At 49.1% G+C, this 24568-nt stretch overlaps 1 protein-coding gene across 1 annotated transcript in view; it reads left to right on the forward strand.

Annotated features, from left to right (window-relative positions):
* Positions 1–24568, forward strand: part of LOC116983587 (solute carrier family 43 member 3-like) — a 43946-nt gene that overhangs the window by 12852 nt on the left and 6526 nt on the right. Inside the window, exons 4-10 of the mRNA XM_033037368.1 lie at positions 4731–4777; positions 5997–6073; positions 7929–8021; positions 9920–10059; positions 14996–15633; positions 20081–20254; positions 20898–21017. Coding sequence (XP_032893259.1) covers positions 4731–4777; positions 5997–6073; positions 7929–8021; positions 9920–10059; positions 14996–15633; positions 20081–20254; positions 20898–21017 — 1289 coding nt within the window. The remainder of the gene's footprint in view (positions 1–4730; positions 4778–5996; positions 6074–7928; positions 8022–9919; positions 10060–14995; positions 15634–20080; positions 20255–20897; positions 21018–24568) is intronic.

Genomic DNA, 24568 nt, shown 5'->3' on the forward strand with positions numbered 1-24568 from the left:
CAGATGTACTCAGCGCATTGCTTTAATGACCACCATCTTTGATGTACACCATTGTTATTAAAACATAGAACATTGTGGATTGGAGGATAGCTAATGTTATCCCACTTTTCAAGAAAGGAGCGAGAGAGAAAACGGGGAATTCCAGACCAGTTGCCCTGACTTCAGTGGTGGGAAAGTGGCTGGAGTCAATTATTAAAGAGGTAATAATGGGGCGTTTGGACAGCAGTAAAAGGATTAGTCCAAGTCAGCATGGATTTGTGAAAGGAAATTCATGCTTGACTAATCTTCTGGAATTTTTTGAGGATGTGACAAGTAAAATGGTTGAAGGGGAGCCAGTGGATGTAGTGTATCTAGACTTTCAGAAAGCCTTTGATAAGGTCCCGCACGAGAGACTGGTGACTAAAATTAGAGCACATGGTATTGGGGGTAGGGTGTTGACGTGGATAGAAAATTGGTTGGCAGACCGGAAGCAAAGAGTAGGAGTGAATGGGTCCTTTTCAGAATGGCAGGCATTGGCGAATGGAGTGCCGCAAGGCTTGGTGTTGAGGCCGCAACTGTTTACCATATATATTAATGATTTAGAAGAGGGAATTATGAGCAACACTAGCAAGTTTGCGGATGACACAAAACTGGGTGGCATTGTGAACTTTGAAGAGGATGTTAGGAGATTGCAAGGTGGCCTGGATAGGTTGAGTGAGTGGGCAGATGCATGGCAGATGCAGTATAATATAGATAAATGTGAGGTTATCCACTTTGGTGGCAAAAACAAGAGGGCAGATTATTATCTCAATGGGATTAGGTTAGGTAAAGGGGGGGGGGGGTACACTGAGACCTGGATGTCCTTGTACACCGGTCATTGAAAGTTGGCGTGCAGGTACAGCAGGCAATGAAGAAAGCTAATGGAATGTTGGCCTTCATAACAAGAGGATTTCAGAATAGGAGTAGAGAGGTTCTTCTGCAGTTGTTTAGGGCGCTGGTAAGACCACATCTGGAGCATTGTGTACAGTTTTGGTCTCCTAATTTGAGGAAGGCCATCCTTGTGATTGAGACAGTGCAGCGTAGGTTAACGAGATTGATTCCTGGGATGGTGAGACTGTCTTATGAGGAAAGATTAAAAACACTAGGCTTGTATTCACTTGAATTTAGAAGGATGGGGGGGGGGGGGGGTCTTATAGAAACATATACAATTGTAAAAGGACAGGACAAGCTAGATGCAGGAAAAATGTTCCCAATGTTGGGTGAGTCCAGAACCAGGGGCCACAGTCTTAGAATAAAGGGGAGGCCATTTAAGACTGAGGTGAGAAAAAACGTTTTCGCCCAGACAGTTGCGAATTTGTGGAATTCCCTGCCACAGAGGGCAGTGGAGGCCAAGTATGGATTTAAGAGAGAGTTAGATAGAGCTCTATGGGCTAGTGGAGTCAAGGGATATGGGGAGAAGGCAGGCACGGGTTGTTGATTGGGGACGATCAGCCATGATCACAATGAATGGCGGTGCTGGCTCGAAGGCTCGAACTGCCTCCTCCTGCACCTTTTTTCTATGTTTCTATGTTTCTATGTAACATCGAACAATACAGCACAAAAACATGCCATTCGGCCCTCAATGAATGTGCGGATCATGATGCCATGACCAACGTTTACTGACGCTCATGATCCATATCGCGCCTTTCCCTACAAATTAATGTACTAAACATCTCCTCAATGCCACTCTGTATCTGTCTTCACCCTGGCGGCGCGTTGCAGCGCGCCACCCTCTGTAAGAAAAACCTAGGTTTGGTTTATTGTTCTGACGTGTTCCGGCGATATAATGAACAGCGTTTGTTTGCGTCCTGCACAAGCAAATTTTCCGATACACGAGCACAATCACAACATTGACTGGTAGTGCATTCACACAATGTAAACACAGTGAGTCAAGGAAGTGAATAGTGTGTAACTATCGTATGTACCGGCAATGAAACAATTAATACAACAGAGTAATTCTTCCCTGATCAGGCCACGAGCCCCTGAGCTATGGGGAGACGTTGACCAGGTGAGAACTTTATTGCTTGGAGCGCAGGGGGCTAAGCGATGATGTTATGTAGTTAAAACAATTGTAAGAGGTATTAATAGGGTGAATACAGATAGTCCCCTACCAATGTTAATCAAAAACCAGAAGGTATAATGTGGGAGGGGAAGGATTTAGTAGGCAACTGAGGGGCACATGTTTGATTCAGAAGGTGGTAGGTATTTGGAATGAGCTGCCAGACGAGATAATTGAGGCAGATAGATTATCCACATTTAAATAACACTTGGACTCGTACCGGAAATGTTTGGAGTGATGTGGACTAAATGCGTGCAAGTGGAACTGACTTAGATGGCATGTTGAAGGTACACAAAATTGCTGGGGAAACTCAGCGGGTGCAGCAGCATCTACGGAGCGAAGGAAATAGGCGACGTTTCGAGCCGAAACCCTTCTTCAGACTGATGGGGGGTGGGGGGGGGGGGGGGGGGGAAGAAGGAAAAGGGGCGGGGGGGGAGGAGCCCGAGGGCGGGCGGATGGGAGGGTGGGAGGAGACAGCTAGAGGGTTAAGGAAGGGGAGGAGACAGCAAGGGCTAGCAAAATTGGGAGAATTCAATGTTAATGCCATACGGACGCAAGGTCCCCAGACGGAATATGAGGTGCTGTTTCTCCAATTTCCGCTGTTGCTCACTCTGGCAATGGAGGAGACCCATGACAGAGAGAAGCATGGCATGTTGTTCAGTGTGCGTGCCTTGGTCCGAAGGTCCTGTTTCTGTACGGTATAACTCTATAGGTCTATGACTATAGAATATAGTGTTAAAACTACGTGGTGAACGCAGATTAAAAAAAAAACCACAATGGTCCCAAAGATCTAGATCGGGTACCATGGAAATTGAATCATAAACACATGGAATTATGGGGAGCTTCAAAATCAAGGTGTTAATGTCATTGACAATTTAACCTGTTGCATTCACATTGACGGGCAAATACGGCACAGCGACACCCTTATTTCCGAAGATGGCTTCGAGTGAGGAAGGGCGTTTCGAACAGTTCTTACCAACTCTGCAGATTTATCGCAGAATTTATCAGCTTGGCGTGTGGACAATTCTGCGCGATCTGAAGAGATCGCAGAGAGTTGAGGATGTGCTGTAGCTCGCCCAATCACACAGTGCTGCCGCCCCACAACTGATTCCATTTCCATTTCACGCTGCATCGGATAAAGGTTATAACACTAAGAAGAACAATTCAACCCTGGTTCCCCCCATTCCCCCCGTCGGGCAGAATATACCGATGCTTTAAACAACGTAACGCCAGGTCGAGAAACAGCCTATTTCCCGCATTTCAGACAATTGAATATATCTCCCGTAGGAAATGTTCCCGATCTTCCATTATGCCTCGTTGCATCCCCTGCGGGGATTATTATTTGCATTTTAGGTTCACATTTAGATCTAGTACTGTCGCCTCCATCTACGTACAGTGGGACGCTTTATTCTGCATGATATTCAAACAGATCAGATAATATTTTACAAAAATACAATCGACAAAATCAATTATAATAGATAGTGCAAATGGGACGATACAGTGCAAAATACACTTCTCAGCATGTAGCGTATCAGTTCCACAGACAAAGGCCAAAGTCCGCATTGGGGTAGTGGTGAATTTGATGTAACCTATTTTATGGAAGGACTATCTAGAATCCTGATTACAGAGGCGAAGAAGCTTTTCCTATATTTTTCAAGGTTTTCCATTCTCTTTCTCGATGGGACCGGGAAGAAGAGTGAATGAGCAGGGTGCGACATATCTCTGATTAACTTGGCTGTATTTCCCAGGCAGCACAAAGTGTAAATGTCAATGTTGGGAATCCTAGTCTGTGTAATGGACTGGGTTACATCTACAACTCTGCAATGTCTCGCGGTCGATGGCAGAGCTCCTCCCAAACCAAGTCGTGATACAACCCGACAACATGTTGCAGACGTTTGTAAGAGTCACTTGAGACATGCCGAATTTCCTCAGTCTCTTATGAAAGAAAATGCGTTGATGCCCTTCTTGCCTGGCGCATTTGTGTGCGCAGCAATATTAATGCCAAGGAACTTGACGCTCTCGACCATTTCCACCTCCATAGATGCTGATTGAACCATTTATTTCACCACCTTCCTGAAGTTGACAACTAGCTCGTTCGCCTAGCTGACATTGAGGAAGAGAATATTGTCCTGCCGCGATGTTAGTGAGCTCTCCGTCTCCTTCTTGTACTCAGTCGTGTCATTGTTCGTAATTTGGCCCACCACTGTGTTGTCATCTGCAAAGTTGTAGATGGAATGAGAGCTGCATTTGGCAGCACAGTCGTGTGTGTATAGAGAGTAGAGCAGTCACTGACACCACACCCTTGCGGGGCTCGTCTCTCTGTAGCTGCAGCGCAATATTCGCAAAATGTATTTATTTTCACTCTAGAGCTGCCTCTTCATTGATGTAGGGTTTGCCTGGATAACAAAGCATTTCACTACACCTTCGAAACACGTAACAATAATAAGCCACCATGGGCCGAAGGTCCAGTTCCAATTCCGCATTGTAGCGTGTTCCGTGTTTTAAAGGCTAATTAGTCAGCAGCCTGTTCCCGGTGTCCGAATTTTGGGAATGAGAACATTTGCGGTCGAGATATTTTGCACAGGACGAGGTGGTAACGAAATTGGATGGGAGAAGTGGAAGGTTGTCAATGGGAAATGTTGTATCTCCACAGATTCCTGTTCACTGCAGGCACGCTCCTGATCGCATTCTCCACTGCGGGTAAGTTAAAAACTCTGCGAGCTGCAGGTGTGTGTGTGTGTGTGTGTGTGTGTGTGTGTGTGTGTGTGTGTGTGTGTGTGTGTGTGTGTGTGTGTGTGTGTGTGTGTGTGTGTGTGTGTGTGTGTGTATGTGTGGGGGGGGGGGGCTGAGGGGAGGTGCGTAAGTGCGTGTGTTTGGCTGCCTGTGTGTTGTTCATGACTTTGTGTATGTCTGTGTCTTTCTCTGTGATGGTTGTTTGCCTGTATCTGTGTGTACGTGCGAGTGTTTGTGTGTGTGTACGTTTGTGTACGTCACTTTTTTTCCTGTGTGTTGTTTTTTGTCCTTGTGTGTGTCTGTGTGTGTGACTCTCTCGCTCTCTGCGTTGTGTGTACATCTGTTTGTGTGTGGCTGTCCGTGTGTGTATCTGTATGTGGCTGTACGCGTGTGTGTGTGTGTCTTCTCTGCCTGTGAAATAAGAGAGAGAGAGAGAGAGAGAGAGAGGGGGGGGGGGTGGGGGGGGGGGGGGGGGAGAGGGAGGGTGAGAAACAGAGAAATAAATAGAGAGGGCGACAAGGAGAGAGAGAGAAAGAGATAGATAGAGAGAGATAGAGAGAGATAAATAAAGAGAGATAGCGACGGGGAGAGAGAGAAATATATATATATCTATAGAAGATAGAGAGCGAGATAAAGAGCGAATCTCTATATCTATTAGCGAGATCTCACTTCTTCTCTATCGCTCTCTACTCTCTCTCTCTATCTCTCTCGCTCTCTCTGCCTCTCCGCTTCGCTCTCTCTCTTCTTGCTCTCTCTCTCTCTTTTTCTTCTCTCTCCTCTCTTCTTCGCGCTCTCTCTCTCTCTCCGCTCCTCTCTCTCTTGTTCTGTCTCTCCCTCTCCCTCCTCCCTCTCTCTCTCGCGCTCGCTCTCCCTCTCTCGCTCCTCTCTCTCTCGCGCTCTCCGCTCTCTCTCTCTCTCTCTCTCTCTCCGCTCTCTCTCTCTCTCTCCTCCCCCTGGCTCTCTAGCTGCTCTCTCTCTTCTCTCCCCTCCCTCTCCACTCCTCTCTCTCTCCTGGCTCTCTCCCCGCCCCGCTCCCTGCTTCTCTATTCTCTCTCTCTCTGCTCTTTCTCTCGCCTCTCTCCTCTCTCGTTCTCTACTCTATAGAGGGAGAGGGGTGGATGGAGAAGCCGTACGCCTAATATAAAATGCTGTCACATTCCGCTAATCTCCGCCTCGTCTGTTATAGCATCGGCCCTGCTGATTTTCCCCGCGTTCGCGTTAATAGAAGCTGGAGGAATGTTCTTACTGACAACAAACATCAAGGTATTCTCTATTCATCCGTCCGGTAACACGCGTTCGGTCCGCCAAGTCCTGCTAGATATCCCGGTTCTAAACAGTTTAAATTTCTTTACCATTTAAGCCTCTTCCATTGGCAGAGTGAAGCCACATGCAAATTAGAGAAACAGCACCTCATATTCCGGGGTAGACAAAAGTGTTGGAGAAAGTCAGCGGGTGCAGCAGCATCTATGGAGCGAAGGAAATAGGCAACGTTTCGGGCCGCAACCCTTCTTCAGACTGATGTAGGGGGCTGGGGGGCGGGGAGAAGAAATGAAGAGGAGGAGCCCGAGGGCTGAGGGAGAGCTGAGAAGATGTAGATCAGCTGACATCTAGAGCAGCGGATGCAATAGATGAGGTTGGAGGAGATGCAGGTGAACCTCTGTCGCACCTGGAACGACTGCTTGGGTCCTTGAATGGAGTCGAGGGGGCAGGTAAAGCGACAAGTGCAGCATCCATTCAGGGACCTAAGCAGTCGTTCCAGGTGCGACAAAGGTTCACCTACATCTCCTCCAACCTCATCTATTGCATCCGCTGCTCTAGATGTCAGCTGATCTACATCGGTGAGACCAAGCGTGGGCTTGGCGATCGTTTCGCCGAACACCTCCGCTGGGTCCGCTTTAACCAACCTGATCTCCTAGTGGCTCAGCACTTCAACTCCCCCTCCAATTCCGAATCCGACCTCTCTGTCCTGGGCCTCCTCCATGGCCAGAGTGAACACCACCGGAAATTGGAGAAGCAGCACCTCATATTCCGCTTGGGCAGCCTGCACCCTAGCGGCATAAACATTGAATTCTCCAATTTCCGGTAGCCCTTGCTGTCTCCTCCCCTTCTCAGCTCTCCCTCAGCCCTCGGGCTCCTCCTCTTCCTTTCTCCTTTCTTCTCCCCGCCCCCCCTCCCCCCACTCTACATCAGTCTGAAGAAGGGTTTCGGCCTGAAACGTTGCCTATTTCCTTCGCTCCATAGATGCTGCTGCACCACTGAGTTTCTCCAGCACTCTTGTCTACCTTCGATTTTCCAGCATCTGCAGTTCCTTCTTAAACATCTCATATTCCGCTTGGGTAGCTTACAAGCTATCGGTATGAACTTTGAATTCTCTCATTTATGGTAACACATCATCCCATTATTTGTCCACTATTCCTCCGCTCATTGCTGTCATCGATGCGCACCGATTCTCCCACTTTCACGTCCTCATTCAACCCCTGTCGTCTTCCACCAAATATCCATCCCAGTTACAGTCCGCCTTCAATATTCTTCTCCCCTTGTCAACACACTTTGTCTCGCCCCACATATTTGCGAGCTTTGCGTCCTCCTATGATAAGCAATCTGAAGAATGCTTCAGACCCAATCCGGCCAGAGATTCGTATCTGTTATGTGGGCTTCTTGGAGGGACTGCCGGATTAATGGGCTTGCTGTGTCGTTCTCCCTCAGTACTACCCCTCCCAATGTGTTGTGCCCCCATAGCATTGCGCTTCCCAGAGTGCGGTGCTCCCCTCGGACCTTCCCGATACTGCCACTCCAACAGTGCCGCTCTTTCTCCGTACTGCTTCCCCCAACATTCCCCAACCCGCTCAGTACAGGCTTTCCCACGGTGCGGAGCTCCCTCGGTACTGTCCCTACCACAGTACAACTCCAGTTCAGTATTTTAGGCCTCGTACGGTGCATGTCTCTCTCAATGAGGTGAAGTAACAGAAACGTAACTTATGGAAGGACCGTTCAAATGCCTGATATTAGAGGAGGAGAAGATGTTTCTGAGTTGATTTACTGGGTGTAGTGCCAGGGCTGAATGTTTTAACACGTTATGCGTACAGTCAATGACTGCTGTTTTGCGTCTGCTGTCCAGGTTGGAAATTTGTTTGGGAGGAAGCGTGCCACCGTAATCACCATGTTCACCGGGGCTACCGGTTCTTCGGCAATCATCTTCCTGTTGGTCAAGGTGAGAGATCTATCAACAAATTAACTCACAAAATCCTTCGTCGATTGAAGGCCTTTCATTCGCAATCCGTGTCAGGAGCAGTTCCAAATTGGTTGAAGAAGATAGTTTGGTTTATTTTGGCCGACAATCGATCACCTGCTCACACTAGTACTATATTATACTACTTTCTCATCCACTCGCTGCACAGTAGGTAATTTAGAGACATCAATCAGTCCATAACTCTGTGCGTCGTTCGGATGTCGGATGAAACATGAGCACTCGGAGGAAGTCGACATGGTCAGAGGGAAGACGCGGAAACTACACATAGATAGCACCCGAGGCAGGTTCAATTTCGGGTCTCTGGCGCTGTGAGGTAGAAGCTCTAACAGCTGAGCCATTGTGAGCCGAGGGAGAAGCAGAGAGTAGCGAGTAAAACATAAATCAGCACAGGAACAACCGCTTCGCCCCAAAATGTTCCCGCTGAACATGTAAGTTAAAGTAATCTCTTCTGGGTGTCCTTGATCCATATCTGGCATTACCGGGTCCGGGGGGAGAGATAGACCGCTTCCCGGAGCTCCCGCAACGCGACTTCTCCAGCCCGTGTCGCCGGGGTGGAACGACACGGAGCGGGGTCATACATCGCCCGGCACGGCTTCATGGCCGTGGGACATGCCAGCGCCCGCCGGGGGCTCCAACTTCGAGACTTTTAGACCGGGAGCGGGGCCGTAAATCGCCCGGCACGGCCTAAAATGGCCGTGGGACTTATCATCGCCCGCCTGGGGCTTGGACATCGGGAGAGACATGGAGAACAGGGGAGAGAAAAGACTTTGCCTTCCATCACAGTGGGTTCACTGTGATGGATGTTTGTGTGAACTAAATTGTGTGTATGTCTAGGAATTGTCTTTGTTTGTATGGCTGTGGAAACAGAATTTCGTTTGAGCCTCACTGAGGCTCAAATGACAATAACATTGTATTATATTGTAATGTATTGTATTGTATCCCTGCATATCCAGGCTATAAACCTCTTAATTACTACTATTGTACCTGTCTCCACACCACCCCTGGCAGCGCGATCCAATCACCGACCAACCTCCATGTAAAAATCGCCCGTACATCTCCTTTAAACGTTGCCCCTCTCGTCTTGAAGTTATGCCTTTATATTTGCCAATTCCACTCTGGGGGGTATTGACTGCCTACGCTATTTCTGCCCATCAGGGCTCCCTTCGACATCTGGCATTACAGAGGAACCAATCGACGTTTGTCCAATTGCTTTACATAGTCAATGCCCTATTACCCACAAAGCATTCTGGTAACTCTTCGGCTGCCTCTCCAAAGCCATCATTCTTGCAATGGGGCGACTTCAACTGCATGCGGCATTCCGAATTTGGCCAAAACAATGTTTTATAAAGCTGCAATATTTAACTTTTACACTCAATGCCCCGAAAGACGAAGGCAAGCATAATTATATGCCTTTCTTACCAAGTTAAGTATCTGCATTGGCACTTCCAGGGAGCTGTGGACTTGAGCCACAGTGTATAAGGAATGGATGCGAATGTAGGATAACATACTGCTAGTGTGAATGGATGAGTAATGGCGGGCCGACGGGAAAGTATCCATACTGAAATAAAGTAAGCGTGACACCTGGGTTTAATGCGATTGCCAGACTCTTGCAATCCTCTTTTTATCTGCGAGTTAGCGGGGAAAGCGGTTCTAAAAGTCTGAAATAGATAGATGGACTATGAAGCGAAGTAAGTGGCGAGGGAATGAGAAATTGGCGCATCGAAGGCAGCGGCTCGGAAATGGGCGGATGATTCAGGCTCGTGAAAGTCGAGTTTGGATGCAAGTTGGCGGAGCTTTGGGCCAGATCACCTCAATGTGTTCCTTGTTCTTATTGTCGTTTCTCCCGTCCATCTTCCCAGGTGGCGTTTGAAGCTGGCTTCTCCCTGAGGGCAATATTCCTGTTCATCAGTTGTCTGAGCGTCCTGCTCCTCCTACGCACGGTCTGTCTCCTTCCTTGGAAACACATTCCCTATCCACTGCCGGAGGGCTTCACCTACGGGTAAGGCACAGGATCGGAGTGGAGTTACATGTGCAAGCGGGTGTGAGGTGCAAAGATGAAATCCATTCAAGGCATGAGACCTTCAGGCCACCAGCCGCGCTGCACGCCCCGCTCAGGCTGAAGGCCATTCCCTTCCTCCTGGCTACACTTCTTCCTCAGACCTCCTCCTCTCTAGGTCACGACCCGGTGTCACTACATAGAGCGAAAGGGAAGAAATAGTGAACAGGATATAGTTCCGGAAGTGGCGGCACTGTTAACAGCTGCGGCTCGCCTGCAGTCCGTCTGTCTACTTTTTTCTGTTGGTTTTTTTGTCTTGTTTTGGTTAAGTTTTAGTTTGTTGGGTTGTGTTAGAGGGGGTGAAACATGTTCTCTGTCTCTTCCTTGGGGGAATGCGACTTTTTCGTGTCGTATCCCCCTTCTCTGCCTCCGTCTGCGCTGAGGCCTAATGGCGGAGCTGGCGGCCTCCAACCTGCGACCGACCTGGAGGCTCCGGAGGCAGACCCAGCCAGGACTTACCAACTAGAGGCTGGCCGTCTTTGGGGCTAAGGCAGCTGTGGCCCGACTTGCTGGTGCGGCATTCTGGCTTTCGGCGGTGGCCTGGAGCTGATGCAGCGGGGCTCGGAGCTGAGACTGCGGGACCCGGAGCTGGGGCAGCGGCCTGGAGCTGGGGCGGCTGCCCGGAGCTGGGGCGGCGGCCCGGAGCGGAGACTGCGGGACCTGGAGCGGAGACTGCGGGACCCGGAGCTGGGGCGGCGGCCCGGAGCTGGGGCGGCGGCCCGGAGCTGGGGCGGCAGCCCGGAGCGGAGACTGCGGGACCCGGAGCTGGGGCAGCGGCCTGGAGCGGAGACTGCGGGACCTGGAGCTGGGGCGGCGGCCTTTAGCTGGGGCGGCTGCCCGGAGCTGATGCTGTGGCGGGCCGTCTCGAAGCGGAGACATCACCTCCGAAGTCCACTGGACTGGAGAGCGGCATCTTCGGCCTGGATCGATCACCTCAGCGCAGAGGGAGAACAAGGAGGGAAGAGACGGAGACTAAGACCTTGCCTCCATCACAGTGAGGATGTGCTTGGTGAACTCACTGTGGTGGATGTTTAATTTGTGTTTATTGTATGTTTTGTTATTATTGATTCTGTGTATGACTGCAGGCAACATAATTTCGTTCAGACCGAAAGGTCTGAATGACAATAAAGGATCTATCTATCTATCTATCTATCTATCTATCTATCTATCTATCTATCTATCTATCTATCTATCTATCTATCTGTCTGTCTGTCTGTCTGTCTGTCTGTCTGTCTGTCTGTCTGTCTGTCTGTCCGTCCGTCCGTCCGTCCGTCCGTCCGTCCGTCCGTCCGTCCGTCCGTCCCTCCGTCCCTCCGTCCCTCCGTCCCTCCGTCCCTCCGTCCGTCCGTCCGTCCGTCCGTCCGTCCGTCCGTCCGTCCGTCCCTCCGTCCCTCCGTCCCTCCGTCCCTCCGTCCGTCCGTCCGTCCGTCCGTCCGTCCGTCCGTCCGTCCGTCCGTCCGTCTATCTATCTATCTATCTATCTATCTGTCTGTCTATCTATCTATCTATCTCTCTATCTATCTATCTATCTAACGTGCAGGTAGACAAGAGATGTTGAGTCTTAAGGGCCTGTCCCACCAGCATACGATTGCATGCGTCTAGCGCGACCAAACGGTAGTTCGCGCTGAGTTCGCGCTAAGTACGCGCTAAGTACGCGGTAAGTTCGCGCAAAGTTCGCGCGTGACGTAATTTACTTCAAACTCACCAATCAGCTGGGCAGGAGGCGGGCCGACTGAATTTGGACGTCGCACGGCGTCGGGCGGTGACGTCATCGCGCAACGACACGACGGGCCATGATGTCATCGCGCAACGGCACGCGCTAGGCGTACGCCGTCAAGACGCTGCGTACGACGTCATCACGCTGCGTACGGCGTCGAGACGCTGCGAACGCCCTCAATGCGGCTGCGGGCCGACAAGCCGTTGTCGCGCGGAATTTTCGAACTGTGCAAGATTTTTGGAGACCCGCGCGATGTCGGGACCAGCTCCGCACAACTTCATACGTCTCCGCCGATCGAAGTGGGACCGGCCCCGCGAGGCCGTACGCCTGAAGCGACCACGTTTGGTCGCGCTAGACGCATGCTGTCGCATGCTGGTGGGGCAGGCCCTTTAGACATAGGGGCACACGACATCGAAATAGGTCACTCTGGCCAACTTCCCAAGCCGATCAAGATGCTCCGAACCTGTCCTCGTTTGGGTTATATCCCTCTAAACCGTTCCCATCCATGAACCCTCTAAATGTGTTTTTTTTCTAATAATTGTTTTTTTCGGGCATGGCTCAACTGCATCCTCTGGTAGCACATCCTCTGTGTAAAGAAATTGCCCCTCAGATTCCTATTGCATTTTCACCTTTCACCTTAATCCATTGCCCTCTTTTTTTTTTACTTAAATGGGTGGAGCAATTGTATCCGGTTGTAGAAGGTCATTCTCTGGGAAGATCACGCAGAGAGTTGCCGCGCTCCCCCGCGCTTCTGAAGTGGTCAGAGATATGGCCAATGAAGTCTAATCCGATCAAGTGTGAGGTTGCACTTTGCGGGTGCGAATGTCTGGGGAACGCATAGGGCTCACGACAAGCCCTTTAAACGTATTGATATACAAAGGAACATTGAAGATCCATATCTAAATAGATATGGCAACATAAGTTCGGTCCACCATCTCAGTGACGAAAATGTTGCCAACATTATGTAATCTCCTCTCTCTGCACAGGATCCGACCGTAGCCATCACAGTCGAGTGCCTATCGAAAAATCTCATATACATGACAATCCTATCAGCCTCGAGCATCACCTCTGGCAGAGCATTCCAGACATTAACCACTCTATAAAAGAGGTGCATCGAATGCCTCGTTAAACTTCGTCTCTCTCACAGTAAAACTCTGCCCCGTCCACGTTGACATTTACACCCCGGGGGAACGGTTTTGACGGACTGTCTGTTACATCTAGTTATATCTATCATAATGTTATCTACTTCTGTTACGTTTCCCCTGAATATCCATCATTCCAAAGAAACCAGCCCAATTTTGTCCAAAATCACATTGCAGCTAGCACACCCTAATATAGACCGCATGCTTCTATAATGTAAAAAATATGTCTTCTTCACCGTCTCCAAAGCCTTCACATCCTTCCTGTAATGCCGTGACCACAACTGCACGCAACACTCGAAATGTGGTCCATCTAAAGTCTTATAGAACTGCATCATGATTTCTTAATTCTGCCACTCAATGCCCCAACCAAAGAGGGCGAGCATGCCATCCACGTTCTTTGGTACTCTATCGACTTGTGCTGACACATTTAGGGAGCTCTGGACGTGGACCACAAGATCCCTCTGCACATCAATGCTGTGAAACGTCATGCTATCAAAGTGTATCCCTTTCCCTTAAATTCCCCCCCCCCCCCCCCCCCCCCACCTCACACCCGCTCATTCCGCCCGCTTATGTAGCGGAGCTCTATTCCGCTGCATTCTTTTACACCCCCCGTCGCTGTCCGCGACTACAATAATCTTGATATCGTTTCGGTTCGAGCGAACCGCAAGTATCTCTGAGATTGCACACCGATATCCAACAGAGAGAACTCTGGGTGCGGCGTGACATCGAATAACAGGTGCCCGGGTATCAGACACAGCAGGATATGGGAATGGGGGATGGTTAAACATGGGAAAACACCCGTAGTCAGTCATCGAAGTATACAGCAAGGATAAACGCCATCCGGCCCTTCTTTCCTATGGTTTCATTTGGTCTAATCCTTATAAACACATCCTATCCATATATTTTTCCAAATGTATTTGAAAAGTTGTCATTTTCCCGCTTGTTCTGGTTCCGGTAGCTCTAGATATAGACAACCCAGCAAGCGCAAATGTTGGTGTTGACCTCCTTCTTAAATGTCTTCACCTCACGTTGAGCCAAAACTCAGACCACGTCATCAAGAAAGGTCAACAACGTCTATATTTCCTCAGACAGCTCAAAAAGTTCAGAGTTGATAAACACCTCCTGGTCCGTTTCTATCAATCAATCATTGAAAGCATCATCACCTCCTCAATCACAGTCTGATACGGTAACACCGATAGTCACTCACTACACAGAATACAACGCATTGTCTCCAAGGCCTCCAGGATCATCAACTCCCCCCTCCCCTCAATCCATTCAAGTTATCTCCAACGTACCTCACAACGGGCAAAAAAGATCATCTCGGACCACTCCCATCCAGCAAATCACCTTTTTCAGTCTCTCCCTTCGGGGAGGCGCCTCAGGTCACTTGCTACTAAAACCACCCGCTTTAAAAACAGTTTCTTCCCCTCAGCAATAAGAACTCTCAATTCCGTCCAATAATCAGACAATAATATGACTTTTGATGTATACAGTGTCTTGTCTATGGTCTTTGTTTGTTCTTTTGCACTATGTATTGTTGGTGAGATTTGTGATTTGTGATGTGGTATGGATGCACTTTATTACAGTGATCTGTGTTATTAGTGGTATGTAACAAAAGCAGTGTACCATCATGTACCGAACCCAAATACCACCAACCCTGGTTGCGTGGCAATTAAAGATTCTATTCTATTCTATTCTATTCTAGTTTTGTAATTCCCTCCCCTAAGTAAAACAAATATGAGGGTTCACATTCTCTATTACCCTTGTGATCGTATACGCCTCGGTAAGATTCCCCTCACACCCCTGCGCTCCAAATTCGAATAAGACCAACGTACCCACCCTCTTGCTATCAACGCAAGTCCAACAATCCCAGGTAAAATCCTGGTGAATCGTTTGGGCCCCTTTTCACACTTAATGACATTTAATCATTTATTTGTCGCAATCGGTTGCAAATATCATTGTTGATCATTCCCGGAATCCTGATCTAATAATCTCTTTTACCTATTCATCTTCCACCCAGGGTGACATGTGAAAAGGTTGGACTAATGCTACGTAAGAAAGTGCTTGCTCAGCGGAGGAATTCTACCAAAACAGCGGATCAGTTGGAGGGAGACGGGGACGAGAGAGGTATCAAGATTGAGGTAGATGCCAGAAAGGGAGGGGGGGAAATGTGGGGAAGGGAAGATGAGAACGATCTGACGGAGCGTGACGAGGGAAAAGGAAGGGGAAAGACAGAGGGCGGGATGGAAACGTGGAGGGGAGAGACGGAGAGGGATATGAGTGAGGGGAGCGGAGAAAAGGAGCAAGTGTGCAGTAGAGGGTCGGAAAGAGAGAATAAAGAGAGGGGAAGCGAGAGCGAGTGGCAGAATGGAGAGAGTAGGGGAGTGACGGAAGGAGATAAGGAATATGACAGGGGAGAGACGGAGGGGGAAGGAGAAACGCGGAAAGACTGGAGGGAAGAGATACAGGAAGAAAATGGGGAGGTGAGCAATGGCATGGACATGGTCGTGGTGAAATGCAGGACGAGAGGATATCCGGAAGCGCGAAGAGGAGAGACGGAGGGAAAAAGTGATGAAGCGGTGGAGACGGAGAGGACATCGGGAGCTGGACATGAACAGCCGACTGCTGGAGTGAATCTGCAGCACAACGAGGCAGGAGGTTAGAATGACTCCTTCTTTCCTACCGGGAATACACTGCAGCCCGTGCCCTATTCTCGTCCTTTTTCTGCCTCTCAATATAATTAGTCATGGATATACAGGATGCCCATTCTGCGCTTGTTTCACCTGCCCATATTTGGCCTATATTATTCTCAAACTATCCATGTACCTGAACATGTGTCTTTTACATGTGTTTATTGTACCTGCTGCAACTTCCTGGTCTAGCAGCTCGATATATATATATATCCACCATTATCTGAGTGCATAGTTGGAGGAAGGTGACCAAAACTGAACACAATACGCCAAATGCGGCCTCCCCGACGTCTGGCCCCGGCAATGTAACACTCCCCTCCTGTCCTTGTTTTCTTTTCTTCCCTCCTTCCCAGTGTCCCTTCGTGCGTCTCTATATTCCACTCTACACCCCTTTCTCACCGAGACATTCGTCCCATCAAGGTTCTTCCTGTCAGACCCCGCTCATTTCTGTGTTTCCCTGCACTTCTTTTCCCGGCCTTCTCCTCCCCCTAATGCCCTACCGCTCTCGCTCCGATCACCCACCTCTCCCCTGGAATTCCCCGCTCCACATTCTCTAGCCACCCGTGACACTCCCCCCCCCCCCCCCCCCCCCCCCCCCCCCCACTCCGCTACACACGCTTAACGGAATTTCTCTCATCTGACATGCATAGGAGTTTAGAGTGGGAAGGGAAAGATGCAATTATCATGGTCCATATTGGTCCCAGCGATATAGGTAATCCAAGGAAAGAGATTCTGCTGAGGGAATTTGAACAGGTAGGAAATAAATTAAAAAGCAGAACCAAACAGGTAATAATCTCTAGATTGCTAATTGAGTCACCGGTAAATAGGGTCGAAGTGATCAGAACGTGAAACGCGTAGCTCACAGAAGTGGGCTCCCTCAAAGTAGGGATAATTGGGTATGAATGGGGATGGATGGAGCTGTTTCGATGTGAATGTCTCTATCTAAACCTTGCTGGGACCAGTGTCCTAGCGAACCGGCCGTTTCCCTCTGAAACCACAGGTCAAATTCTGTCATATTTTGATCACTGCCTCCTAGAGGTACCTTACCCTTAACCTCCTTAATCACGTCTGGTTAATTGCAAAATACCAAATCGAGAAACGTATTTTCTCTAGTGGGCTCGATCACGAGCTGCTCTAAGAGGGCATCTCATCGGCATTCAACAAATTCCTAAACTTGGGGTGGAATACCAACCTGATTTTCGCAGACTACTTGCACATTGCAACCCATGTAACGTTGTATGACCCCTCTAGCGTTGTCATGTCGATTTCTATTTCCTGCCATAATTTGTTCGCACGTAACTCCCATCAGTTTTTTTTTTACTCTTGCCGTGCCATAACTCTATCCACAAGGATTCTACTTCTTCTGATCCTATGTCGATTCTTGCTAAGGAATGGTTTTCATTCCTAACCAACAGATTCACCATATCGCCTCTGCCTTTTCCATAGTAGGTGTTTTCCGGTTAATGTGAATTTATGGAATTCCCCGCCACAGAGGGCAGTGGAGGCCAATTCACTGGATGGATTTAACAGTTAGATAGAGCTCTAGGGGCTTATGGAGTCAAGGGATATGGGGAGAAGGCAGGCACGGGTTATTGATACGGGACGATCAGCCATGATCACAATGAATGGCGGTGCTGGCTCGAGGGGCCGAATGGCCTACTCCTGCACCTATTTTCTATGTTTCTATGTTTCTACTGGAGAGTAAAGGTACCTACTGAAGCCTGCGAAAGGAGCTGGCCAAAGTTAATTGGAAGGGAACCATTGGAAGAATTGCGGTGGTTGTGTAATAACAGGGGGTGCTGTGAATAATTTAGAAGACCAGAATATGTTTTTATCGCAAATGAGAGAAAACATTCAAAGGGGAGAAAGCGGCCACCGTGGCCGAGGAAGTCGAAAATAGCATAAAAGCAAAAGAGAAGGCATATAACATGGCAAAGATTAGCGGGGACTGGAGGTTTGAGAACCTTTTAGAAACCATGAGAGGGCGATTAAAACGTAGAGAAAAGTTGAAATTAGCATAGCCAGTACATATAATAGAGGATGCCAACATGTTTTACATGTATATAAAGAGTCAAACAGAGGCAAGGGTGGACAGTGGACCACAGGCAAGTTATTCTGAAGAAGTAGTAATGGGGAACATAGAAATGGCGGATTAATTGAAAGGTGGTTTGGGTCAGTGTTCATAGTTGTACACATTCAAGAGAGTTGGAGGCAGAGGTGAGTGCAGTCTCTAATACTGAGTAGAAGATGCTTGATTGGTGAAGGTCTGCAGTTGGATAGGTCACCTGGACTGATGCACTATACTCTATGGCTCTGAAATAGGTACAGTAGCTGTGGAGATTGTCAAGGCATCATTAGTAGTATTTCAAGAAACGTGAGAGTCAGGAATGGATCTAGAGGAGTGGTAAATCGTAAATCTGATTCCATTATTTCAGAAAGGAGCGCAACAAAGGAAGGAAATGTTAGGCCAAGCAAGATGGACAAATGAGAGTCTGTGGAGGTTGTTTAGTGGATTTTTGGACGGCCTTTAATAAGGTGCCACACACGAGGCTGATAAACAGGATAGTCACGGTATTGCAGGAAAGGTATTGCATGGATCATCGATTGGTTGTCCGTCAGAAGTCAAAGAATGGAAATAAGAGATGCCTCTATTGACTGGATGCCGGTGACCAGTAGTTTCCCGCAAGAATCGATGTCCGCTACTTGTCACGTTATATGTTATTGACTAGACTAAATGGGACCCGTTGGGGGGCATTGTGGGTCGAAGGGATTCTTGGGCTGGCAGCCAACTGTTGCAACGACTTTAAAAGCCAAGCCAAGGCAAACATTTTGGCTGCAGCCACCCGACAACCACAATTCATTTTGTGAACTCAAACTTTTTTAAAATGCGAGGCAAACCATCGGGCAGCAGCCAGCTGACAACCAAAATTCATTTTGAGAACACAAACCTTTAAAAAAAAGGCGAGGCAAATAATTGGGCAGCAGCCACCTGACAACCAAAATTCATTTTGTGAACACAAACTTTTTTAAAAGGCGAGGCAAACAATTTGTTTAAACATTAATATCTCTCTGATTTTTCATCGATGGGAAAAAATCCTCTGGACCCGGGAGGCGGAGGAGGGCTCTGAGAGAGTTGGCCAAAAATGATGGCCGTAGGTGGCGGCGTTCTCTCGGAAATCGCTGCACAGTGGGCCAAAAAGCAGACTTTTAGTAATATAGATCTAATGATGGAGTTGATGGCTTTGTGGCCAAGTTTGCGGATGATACAATTTCGAAGGAATGATCCTACAAATCCCACCATAATCTCTACAGATTACTCTTTCAGAACTATGGGGAGTAGTCTATCGCGTCTGAGTCACTTATTCGCCTTTAGGCTTTTCAGCTTCCGAAGCACCTGCACCTCTGTAATAACGACTGCACTGACATTTGCCCCCCCCCCCCCTTCCCACCACCACCCACCCAACTCCAGTGCATTTCTGACACATTACTGGTGTCTGTGACGACTGACGCCAAAAACGTATTCAATTAATCCGTTCAGTCCAGGCTGCATCCTGATAAACATCTTCAGCGCCCTCTCTAAATGCTTCGCATCCTTCCTGTAATTGAGCGAACAGAACCAACTGCACGTATTGCTCCGAATGCTCTGAATAATCAAGTTGCAACGTGACTTCCTGACGGTTACACGCAATTCCCCGACCTGTGAAAACATGCATAATATAGGCATTCTTTACCAGTCGAACTATTCGTTTTGGCAGAGTCAGGGATATATGAACGTGTCCTAATATTAACCCATGAATTAATGTTCATGAAATGAATGATATATTGTATATATTGTATTTCCCCCTGCATTTTACCTCCCAAACTACAATGCCTTACATTTGTCATTTCTCGGCTGAATTCCCTCGCTGACCTGTTTCAATAGACAATAGACAATAGGTGCAGGAGTAGGCCATTCGGTTCTTCGAACCAACACCGCCATTCAATGTGATCATGGTTGATCATCCACAATCAGTACCCCGTTCCCGCCTTCTCCACATATCCGGTTGTAAACTTTGACAGTCTTCCTCACAGACCGCAATCCTCAATCTTGGTGCGGGCTGCACACAGGCATACCAGCTCATCACTTCACAAGAACGAACCCGACCTGACACCTCACCTATCCATGGTCTCCAGAGATGCTGCCAGACTCATTAAGTTACTTCAGCACTTTGTGTCTTTTTTGTAGTCCACCATCTGATGTTCCTTCTTTCTGCTTGCGCCTTACACGTCCCTCCCACCACACTTGAGAGTTGTGCCTTACAGCTCGGACCACCACACTTGCCCAGCTAAGAGGTTCGTGTGAGAGATCAGAGCAGTAAACCTTTTCCCCCATGTCTATTCCGCTTTCACGTTGGTGATTCTCCTTCCCGCTGCAGGTTCACAAGGCAACGAGAACGAGGAAGAGGTCCCCTCTTTCCGAAGTTGTGTCTTCTCTGGACTATTCTTCACCACTCTGTTCTGGTTCTCCATCCTCCAGCTGCGCTTCTCCTTTTTCATCGGCAGCCTGAATCACCTGCTCAACCTCATGACGGACGGTGACTCCGAGCTAGGTAAGAGTTGAGGGCAGAGACCGAAAACTCGAGTCCCAACACACTTGAGGATACGTTCTACGGAGGCAAATTAATCTCCGAATCCCGCACGTCCTTGGTGGAAGTGGGAGCACCCAGATGCAACTCACGCGGGTCACAGTGAGAAATTAAAGCAATCCGCATGGATAGCAACCAAGAACAGGTTCAAAGCCGGGTCTCTGGCGCTCAAAGGCAGCAGCTCAACAGCTGCGCCACATTTAATAATTTATTTTGCTTTCTCCATCACATCACCCCCTCCGTTGCTCCTTCACTCCCTCGTTCGTTCTCTCTCGCTCGGAAGGAGGCTCCCTCCGCCCCCCCACCCTCCCTCCCTCCCACCCCCCTCCCTACCTCCCCCCACCCTCCCGCCCAGCCCTCCTACTCCCTCATCTCTGTCCTCTCCTCGTTCTCCTCTCCTCCCTTCCCCTCCCCCTATCTCGGTCTCGTCTCTCTCACTCTCCTCTCTCTCCTCCATCCTCTCTCTCTCTCTCATCTCTCATCTCTCTCCGATCTCTCTCTCTCTCATCTCTCTCTCTCTCGTCCATTTTCCCCCTTACGTTCTCTTATCTCCGTCTGTCATCTCCCCCTGTTCCACGTCTGCCGAATCCTAACACCTCTCTCTCAGTCAACAGGTTTACGAACGCCTTTGTCATCACCCAGTTGTTCAGCATTCTGTTCGCTCCTTGGAACGGACTAATTATGGACAGGCATAAATGGAGATGCTGGCGTTTGAAAGCAGGCTCAGGTAATCGCGGAGTGTAAAAAGTTGGTTACATTGGGATCGGAGTAGGATTAATTTCCATATAACCTGCGAAAACTTCGAACTATACAGCACGGAAACAGATCCGTCAGACGAACCACGCCGACCCTGTATAAAATCATGAGAGGAATAGATCGGGTAGATGCACAGAGTCTCTTGCCCAGAGTAGGTGGATCGAGGATCGGGGGCCATAGGTTCAAGATGATGGGGGAAAGTAAGAGGAATCTGAGGGGTAACATTTTCATACAAAGGGTGGCGGATGTATGGAACAAGCTGACAGGGGAGGTAATTGAGGCTGGGACTACCCCAACGTTTAAGAAACATTTAGACAGGTGTATGGATTGGACAGGTTTGGAGGGGTATGGACCAAACGTAGGCAGGTTGGGAAAATGTAAGTGGGACATGTTGCCCGGTTTGCGCAAGTTGGCCCGAAGGGTCTGTTTCCACACTCTATGACTATGACCAAAATCTCAGTTACTCCCATTTGCTCGTGCCTGTTCGATATCTCTGTAAACATTTCTTATCCACGTACCCTTCAAATACATTTTTAATTTTGTTATCGCACCTGCCTCAACTTCCGCCCCTCTGACAGATGTTCCATTCCATGCGTCAAACTTGCCCTTTAGCTTCTTGATAAAGCTGCCCCCTCTCACCCGAAACCTATGCCCTTTATGTATTGGATTTCATATCCTGGGATGAAATATTATGTACATTCACCCGCTATATATTTTCATGATTTTATACATATCAACAAGATAATTATTCTGCTTCCTGTGTTTCAAGCAATAAAACTCTCCCCTGTCTTATCTTTCCATGTAGCTGAGGCCGCTGATTTCTGACAACATCCTGGAAACCCCTCTCTGCACCTATTCCAATTTAATTGCATTATTCTCTCAGCACGGCGAAGTAAACTGAGCACGTTATTTCAGCGGCGATCTAGCTAACATCTGTTACAGCTGTAACATCACAGCTCAACTGCACTCAATTCTCTGACCGATGAAGGCCATCGTGGCATAAACGCTATCTTGTCGCCTTATCGACTTTAAAACTCACCCTGGCCGTCTGGTATATTCTCTCTGCCCGTCTCTCACAATGTGTCTCCAACTATTGTGGTGGAAGGAACTTATTCCAGCTGGAGGTCTGTGACCAGCTGCGTTCCGCATGGATATGTGCAGGAACCTGTGTTGTTTGTGATATGCATAAATGACTTGGATTAAACGTAGACGTATTGGCTACGAAGCTTGCAGACGACACCAAGATTGCAGAGATCGCACCTGTGAGGAAAGTTATCAGCTGCATTACAGGGGGGATACCCTTTATTCTTAAACGGTGACCCCTACTTCTGGACTCCCTCAACATCGGGAACATGTTTCCCGCCTGTCCAACCCCTTAAGGGCCTGTCCTACCAGCATGCGATTGCATTCGTCGAGCGCGACCAAACGTGGTCGCTTGAGGCGTGCGGCCGCGCGGAGCCGGTCCCAATTCGAACCGCGGAAACGTCTGGAGTTGTGCGGGGCTGGTCCCGACATCATTCCCACCAATCAGCTGGGCAGGAGGCGGGCCGACTGAATTTGGACGTCGCACGGCGCCTGGCGGTGACGTCATCGCGCAACGGCACGCCGGGTGGTAATGTCATTGCGCAACGTTATGCGCTAGGCGTACGCCGTCCAGACGCTGCGTACGCCCGTCGAGACGCTGCGTAAGCCGTCGAGACGCTGCGTACGCCCTCAATGAGCCTGCGGGCCGACAGGCCGTTGGCGCGCGGGATTTTCGGACAGTGCAAAATTTTCGGAACCCCGCGCAATGTCGGGACCAGCCCCGCACAACTCCATACGGCTCCGTCGATCGAAGTGGGACCGGCCCCGCGAGGCCGTACGCCTCAAGCGACCACGGTTGGTCGCGCTAGACGCATGCAATACAATGCAATACAATTCAATTTATTGTCATTTGGACCCCTTGAGGTCCAAACGAAATGTCGTATCTGCAGCCATACATTACAAACAAATAGACCCAAGACACAACATAATTTACATAAACATCCATCACATTGCTGTGATGGAAGGCCAAAAAAACTTCTCTCTCCACTGAACTCTCCCCCCCGATGTCAGAGTCAAAGTCAAAGCCCCCGGCGGGCGATGGCGAATTGTCCCGCGGCCATTAAAGCCACGCCGGGTGATGCAAGGTCGCGCACCGGGTCTTGGTGTTAGAGCCCCCGGCGTGCGCTCGCAGTCCCGCAGCCATTCCAAGCCGCGCGGGGTGGTGCTGTAAGTCCCCGCTCCAGGAACTCTTCAACCCCGCAACTCGGGCGGGAGAAGTCGCCGTTACGGAAGCCCCGAAAAGCGGTCTCCCTCCAGGGACCCGCGGGCTCCCGGTGCCGCCCGCCAGACCCGCAGTTGCAGCCACCGAATCTCCGGGGGTCGGGCCGCAGCAGCGTCTACCACAGCTCCACCCGCTCTGGACTCGGCCAGCTCCGCGACGGTGAGGTGAGTAGTCGGCACCACAGCCCCCGGTCTTCCTGTTGGAGGCCGCTCCTCGTTGCGGCCCCAACGACAACGGAGACCCGACAAAGAAAAGGTCGGGTCTCCCGTGCAGGGAGAGATTTAAAAGTTACCCCCCCCCCCCCCACACCACCCCCCCCCCCCCCCCCCCCCCCACACACACACATACCCCAACAAAAAATAACAAAAACGACATAAAAACAAAGACATAAAATAATAAAAACGCAGACGGACTGCAGAGGCCGCTGCTGACGAAAGTCGCGCCGCCCACCGAACGAATCGCCCAATCGCGTGCTGGTGGGACAGGCCCTTTAATCATTTTGTATGTTTCTATAACATACCCTCTCATCCTTCTAAATTCTAGAGAATACAAGCCCAGTCGCTCGAGTCTTTCATCCTATGACAGTCCCGCCATCCCGGGAATTAACCAATGCTGCAGGCCCTCAATTGCATGAATGTCCTTCCTCAAATTAGGAGACTAAAACTGCATAGCATACCCCAGATGTGGTCTCACTAGGGCCCTGTACAACTGTAGAAGGACATCTGTGCTCCAATAACAAATGCCTCTATTTAGGAAGGCCAACATGCCATTAGCTTTCTTCACTGCCTGCTGTACCTGTATGCTTACCTTCAGTGACTGATGTATTAGGACAACCAGATCTCGTTGTACTTCCCCTTTTCCTAATCTGACACCATTCAGATAAATACCTGCCTTCCTGTTCTTGCCTCCAAAGTGGATAACCTCACATTGATCTACATTATACTACATCTGCCATGCACCTATCCAATCAACCAACCTGTCCATCATTATAGCATCCTCTCTACAGTTCACACTGCCACCCAACGTTGTTTCATCTGCAAATTTGCTAATGTTACTTTTAATTCCTTCATAGAAATCATTAAAGGAAATATTGTAAATAACTGCAGTCCCAGCACCGAGCCTTGTGACACCCCACTAGTCACTGACTGTCATTCTGAAAGGGACCCGTTAATCCATACTCTTTGTTTCCTGTCTGCCAACTAATTTTGTATCCATGT

The sequence above is a fragment of the Amblyraja radiata genome, chromosome 18, assembly GCF_010909765.2.
Source record: "Amblyraja radiata isolate CabotCenter1 chromosome 18, sAmbRad1.1.pri, whole genome shotgun sequence".
Classification (NCBI taxonomy): domain Eukaryota; kingdom Metazoa; phylum Chordata; class Chondrichthyes; order Rajiformes; family Rajidae; genus Amblyraja; species Amblyraja radiata.